Genomic DNA, 6784 nt, shown 5'->3' on the forward strand with positions numbered 1-6784 from the left:
ACGTCTAATGCACAGAAACTATAAAAACAGAACCAGAAAGAACACACAGAAAGAAGAAAACACCTACCTGTAATGTGATCTCTGAAAGGTGATATTTAGGACCAGGCGACAATGACAGTTTTCAACGATGGTACGTTATTTCTTAACTGAAATAATGCAACGATGTTCTTGGCCTAGTTCTTCATAAAGACGTTGCGACAAAATTAATGACAAAGCCTGTCAATCGAAAAAGTTCTCTGCGCCGATGCAGAGAGTAACATTTTCATCCCAGAAGAAGCACCAAGCACCTTGGAGCGCCAACCCTAGGTAAACTGTTGAGCAACCGGCCGGAGACAGAAGCATCACGAATCCCTCTCAGATGCTGCAGGGCACACATGGTCTCAGGAGAAAGGGTGAACCCTCCTCCTCCTCCTCGGAAGGCCTGCTCTGCCATGCCGCACCTTCTCCCGGGTCCTCACCTCACCTGGTAACTGAGGTGCCCACCTGAGCTGGCTCCTATCTCCTGAACCAAAAGCTTCCCGTCCCCGTGGCAAGCAGGGAGTTACGTCTCTGAATGAGGGGCCTGGGCTAAACTGCCCAGGTGTCAGGGAGATAGGAACGCTCTTCTCAAGGTTTACATTGCACAGATGGGACTCGGGTCTTTCAGAAAAGGAATTCCTTGTTTGCAGTGAGGACATTCAAGCTCATATAATTTTTGTATTAAGAGAAGATTTCGGTTTGTACAAACATATGGAACAAGGGTTACCAGTCAACAGGCTGAGATCCTTCTGCTCTGCTCAACCTGTGTGGGCCATCCTAGGTCTACTGGCTGGACCAGCCAGCCTAGAGGCTTCCAGCTCCAAGTCCCGACCTAGGGGTCTATTGCTTTGAGCTTTAGAAACTAGACACTTAATGTCCTAGCCTTTAATCCACCAGTGACCCTGGCACCTGGCAGCTGATATGGCCTCCAGCAGAAGCAGCAGGTAGAAAGTGTCCCTGCTAGTGATATTGATCCTAGATGGACATCAGGTATAGTGACCTCTCAACTACTACAGACAGGAGTGGTACAGCTCGAGTCCAAGGCAGTCCAAGTTCCCCAGGTGACAGGGATGTTCTCTTCCTTGAGGTTTGCATTGCATAGAAGGGGCTCTTGGGTCTTTCAGAAAAGGAAGTACTTGCTTGAAACAAGGGCAGAAAGCGTAGGTAACTAAAAGAGAGAGACAGATATGTGTCAAAGAAACAATATAAATCTCTACTGTGAATGTTCTCAAGGGAACACTCTTTAAAGTGAGAAGGGTAGAACAGAGAAGCTGTCTTTACCATCTGGCAACAAGCAAAATTTAAGCTTTCATTTATACCTCCTTGCCTGAGGATGGAACCTAGGCCCTCCTGTAAGCTAGGCAGGTGCTCTACCACTGAGCCACCCCAGCCCCTCACTGGGGGATTCTAGGCAGGGGCTCTACCACTGAGCCACCCCAGCCCCTCACTGGGGGATTCTAGGCAGGGGTTCTACCACTGAGCCACACCCCAGCCCCTCACTGGAGGATTCTAGGCAGGGGCTCTACCACTGAGCCACACCCCCAGCCCCTCACTGGGGGATTCTAGGCAGGGGATTGACCACTGAACCACACCCCAGCCCCTCATTGGGGGATTCTAGGCAGGTGCTCTACCACTGAGCCACACCCCAGCCCCTCACTGGGGGATTCTAGGCAGGGGCTCTACTATTGAACTCCATTCCCCAAACCAATCTTTTTTCAAACCATATAATGCAAACACAATATCCAAGAAGATGATAGAAATATGGAGTTGGAAGTAGTACTGTTGAAGGACTAATGGTCATAATATACTTACTGTAAGTATGTACTCTTGGGGCTGAAACAATGGCTCAGTGGTTAAGAGCACTGGCTGCTCGCCCAGGAAAGCCCAGATTGGTTTACCAGCACCCACACAGAGGCTCACAACTGACTGTGACTCCAGTTCTAGAGGCTCTGGCACCCCCTTCTGGCCTCCACCAGCACTGTATGCTCACGTTGCACAAACATGCAAACAAAATATCAATACACATGATATGTTTTAAAAGATTTATTAATTTATTTTATGTATATGAGTACTCTGTAGCTGTCTTCAGACACACCAGAAGAGGGCACTGGATCAGATCCCACTGCAGATGGTTGTGAGCCACCGTGTGGTTGCTGGGATTTGAACTCAGAATCTCCAGGAGAGCATCAGTGCTCTAAACCACCGAGCCATCTCTCCAGCCCCCACATAATATGTTTTAAATGGGAAAAGAAACAATGCACTCTTGCAAGAGTACATGGATCATAAATACTATTATATAAACATTTCACACCAATTTTAAAGGAAAATTATGAAATTAAATAAAATACGAATAACCTCACGTGCTCTTAAAGATACGGTCAACATCAAACTCCTCTTAGGCCAACAGCACAGTTTTCATGGAGATAGATGTAAAATTAAGCATGTATATCCTGAGAGTATGTGTGATGTTGGGTAAGCTAGTTAACTTTCTGCATGTCAGTTTCCTTGCTTGATATTAAAGAGTCATAATTCACCATCCCCTTTTTAGGTGGGTCAGACAGCTGACCCCACTTCAGGGCCTCCCTGAGCCAACAGAACATTCCATAGCTCTCCTATCTCAGGAATTCAGTGCAAGCAGACTTTCATGTTGCCTGCTGCATAAACAGAGGATGTTGTGCAAAAGAACCTGAATGGACTAATGAGCCAGGAGCCAAGACAGCATCACAGACCAGAGGGAGGAAGGGGGAAGAAGCTGGAGCTCAGGATGAAGGGTTCCAGCGTATGCCTCACCTTGGAGGGAGTGGAAGGAGGAGGCCACTTAGAAGGGATGCTTCCTAGCCGGTGACACGGTGGTGCATCAGGAGAGCCAGGTTTCAGCAGCAGCCGCCAATTATTACAGTGTGATCGCCACCATATTCTGGTGTTTAGTTTCTTTAATTAAAGGAGGGGCTCAGAGAGTAATTAGTCGCCTTGTCTCACACAGCATCTCCTCCTTACAAGGACTGACATTGCCATGACTGTAAAGTGTGAGTTAAAACAATCAACTCTATGGCCATGAAGCAAGCAAAGAGTGTGCACTTTGAGCTCTTTGTGTACTTGATGTGCGTGTATAACATATGCGTCAACATTTCATTCATTTTAGATTGTTCTCATTTGTGTATGGGTGTGCAGGCACATGCCATGATGCCCGTGTGGTCAAGAGAACAACCTTTGGGAGTTGTTTCTCTTGCTCCCCTTTTGTCTGGGGTATGTCTTGTATTGTTCCGGTGCTGGGGCGCTCTGGGCTAGCTGGGCTGCACGCTTCCCGAAGGCAGACTCTGGGCCCACGAGCTTCTGGCAGTCTCTCCTGCTCCAGTCTTGCTGTACAATGGCCAGGATTCCAGATAAGCCACTGCAGCTAGTTTGGAGTTTTTGCTTTGTTTGTTTGTTTTGTTTTTACTGCAGCTCTGGGGATGTGACTCTCTCAGGCTATCTGGCTTTCACTGTAAAAAGCTTTTACCCACAGAGCCACTTCCCTGGCCCTTCAGCTCATCTTAAGGTTCAGTGGATAAATCACATTTTGCTTATGCACAAATATGCTGGCCGACACTCCCTAATGTCCTGATCGACACTCTGAGTGTTCTCAACTTTTGCCTATGGTGAACAAGGTTCTGAACATCTGTGTTCAAGCTCCCGGGTGCGTTCCTCTGTAGCGATCTACTGGGTACGATACAGAGTGCTCACCACACACTTGCCAACACTCGTTATTCTCCAATTTATTTATTTCAACCATCCACGTTGGGTATGAACTGGTATGTCCTGGTGATTTTCACAGGCATCCTACTTGTCCTCTCGGGGATGGAGAGATGGATCAATGATTAGGAGCACTGGCTGCTCTTCCAGAGGTCCCGAGTTCAGTTTCCAGCAACCACACGGTGTCTCATAACCATCGATCACTGTAGTCCCAGGTACCTGATAACCTTTTCTGGTGTGCAGACAAGACACCCATATACATAAACAAACAAACAAACATGTCCATTTCACGACTGCCCATCAAGTTATTATAGATCTTTCCTCACTTTTATCTATGTATATGTTTCTGTGTGTGTAAGTGTGTGTATGGCATGAACCTGTATGCATGTTTTTGCACGTGCATGGATGCATGTGTGTCTACTCATGCTCATTCACATGTGTGTGCTTGCTCATGCATGTGGAGGCCCATGTCAGAAATCACCCTAAATCATTCTTCTATCTCAGTAGTTCTCAACCTACGAGCGATCCTTTCACAGAGGTAGCCTAAGGCCGTCTGCACATCCAGCATGTACATTACGATTCATAACAGCAGCAAAATTATAGTTATGAAGTAGCAACAAAAATAATTTTATGGCTGAGGGTCACCACAGCATGAAGAACTGTACGGCTGCAGCATATGGAAGGTTGAGAGCTGTTGTTCCATCCTCCTCAGTGACACTCCATCTCGCCATCACGGCTTCTCAAATCAAGACCACATCAGTACGCACAGTCTCACTACCTGGCTTGCTCTGGGGATCCCTGTCTCTGCTGTCAGAGGCTGGAATTAGAGATGGGCCACCACACCCACCCAGGTCCAAGCCACACCCACCCAGGTCCAAGCCACACCCACCCAGGTCCAAGCCACACCCACCCAGGTCCAAGTCACACCTGTTCATTGGTGATCTGAACTCAGGTCTTCACACTTGCATGGGAAGGACTTTAACTTCATGCTGGTCTCTCCAGCCTCTCATTTTGCATTTTCTCTCTCTCTCTCTGTCTCTCTGTCTCTCTCTCTCTGTCTCTCTCTCTCTCTCTCTCTAGACCAGAGGTCAATTATTTGTTTGTTTTGTTTTGTTTTTCCAGACAGGGTTTCTCTGTGTAGCCTTGGCTGTTCTGGGACTCACTCTGTAGACCAGGCTGGCCTTGAACTCTGAGATTCACCTGTTTGCCTCCTGAGTGCTGAGATTAAAGGCATGTGCCACCACTGCCCTGCTCCATCTAAATGTTAAATAAAGGGTCTCTCATTGAACTTGGAGCTTGCTGATTCTGCTAGACTGGCCAGCCAGGGAGCCCTAGGAACCTTCATGCCTCTGCCTCCCCAGCACAGGATTGTGGGGAAACGCAGTATATCTACTTGCCTTTTTCCTTTTTATAATGTGGGTGTTGAAGTCTGAACTCAGGTTCAGTGCAGCAAACACTAGCAACTAAGCAATCCATCCAGCGCCCCATACGGTTTGTTTTTGAAACAGGCCTGACTACTTAGCCCAGGCTGGCCTGGGATCTGGAGTAATCCTCCTGTCTCAGCCTCTCCAATGCTGAGGTTACAGGTGGGTTCTCGGTCTGGTTGGGTGGCTTGCTTAGGTTGGGCACGTGGGGACTTCTCTCCTACACTCGCAGGCCTGTGAGGAAAGGTCTTCAGATCAGTCCCTGCCCCTGCTCTACCTCTAGAGTAACAACTATGACATGAACTAATTGTTAACCCTTTGCAGGTAAGCTCATGGATGGTTGTGCCTTGGAGCTCGCCTCTGTGCACCATGCCCTTTAAATCTGCTTCCTTCGATCGTAAGTACTGGATCTTTCCACCTGTGAGCGCATAACTGCTCCTCTCCTCTCTCCTGGCCCCTCAATCTCTCTGCTGTGGGAATTCATCCCAAGCATAACAGGGGGCTTCTCTCTGTGGCTTCTGGGAAGTGTCTGCTCCTGTATTCTTCCAGTTAAGGAAAAATTACAACCAAGGACTCCAAAGACAGCGCCATGATTCCAGGTTCCATGGGAAATCCGGTCTGAAAAAATGCAAGGTAGAGGGACGACTGGAGATATTGCTCAATGGGTAAAGACACCTGTTGCCAAACCTGACCATTTCAGATTGATCCTTGGGGCCCACGTGATCCAATGGGAGAGATGAGTTCTGCAGGCTGTCCTATGACTTCCACACCTGCTAACCTACCCCCATAAAATGAAATTTAAAAGTTTAATAAGATGGAGAGTGCCTGAGGAAGACCGGGTGTTTATCTCTGAATGCACATACATGCATATCCACACACATGTGAATACACACGCACATGAAAAACAAAATATAATTTGTGTGCGTGTGTGTGTGTGTGTGTGTGTGTGCGCGTGTGTGTTGCCTGCATGTCTGACTACACACCACATGTATGCAGTACCATTGAAGACCAGAAGAAGGCATCAGATCCTTGTGGTACTACAGTTACAGATGCTTGTGAGCCACCGCATGGTTGCTGGTAACCCCAGGCTCTCTGGAGGAGCAGTCAGTGCTCTTGACCACTGAGCCATCTTTCCATCCCCATCAGTTTAAGCAGCAATAAGAGGAAACATGACCATGTCTCCATGGCAACCTGTGTATAGAAGTCTTGAAGATTGAAGTGAGGAGGGAAGCCAGACCCTGGCCATTTCCTTACTGTATACAGGGTATTCTCAGTGAAGGGCTTTGTGCCCAGTGTACATTGTCCCTCCCTAATCTGGCCCATAGCCTCCAGTTGCTGGAACTGAACTCAGTGACTTCCACTTAACAGCACTACTGGCTTCTCTTGGCTGAGCCTTGCCTCTTCTTGTTTAGTGAATTGTAAAGTCTTGATCTGGACTGTGAACTAGGCCTTCCCAGGCTTCTCTCTCTCTCCCTCTCCCTCTCCCTCTCCCTCTCCCTCTCCCTCTCCCTCTCCCAAAAAACAAACAAACAAACAAACAAAAAGCAGCAAGTGGTCTTAACCACTGAGCTGCATCTCTAGCTACCATTTTTAAGGTGCATATAATTTTT

General features: G+C 47.7%; 1 protein-coding gene across 1 annotated transcript in view; it reads left to right on the forward strand.

Moving 5' to 3' along the window:
- The first annotated feature begins 5510 nt into the window (after positions 1-5510).
- The window catches only part of LOC110313150 (speedy protein E4A-like), an 11422-nt gene continuing 10148 nt past the window's right edge, over positions 5511-6784 (forward strand). Inside the window, exon 1 of the mRNA XM_021187176.1 lies at positions 5511-5571. Within this exon, the coding sequence (XP_021042835.1) occupies positions 5511-5571 (61 nt within the window). The remainder of the gene's footprint in view (positions 5572-6784) is intronic.

The sequence above is a fragment of the Mus pahari genome, chromosome 23 (assembly GCF_900095145.1).
Source record: "Mus pahari chromosome 23, PAHARI_EIJ_v1.1, whole genome shotgun sequence".
Taxonomy (NCBI): domain Eukaryota; kingdom Metazoa; phylum Chordata; class Mammalia; order Rodentia; family Muridae; genus Mus; species Mus pahari.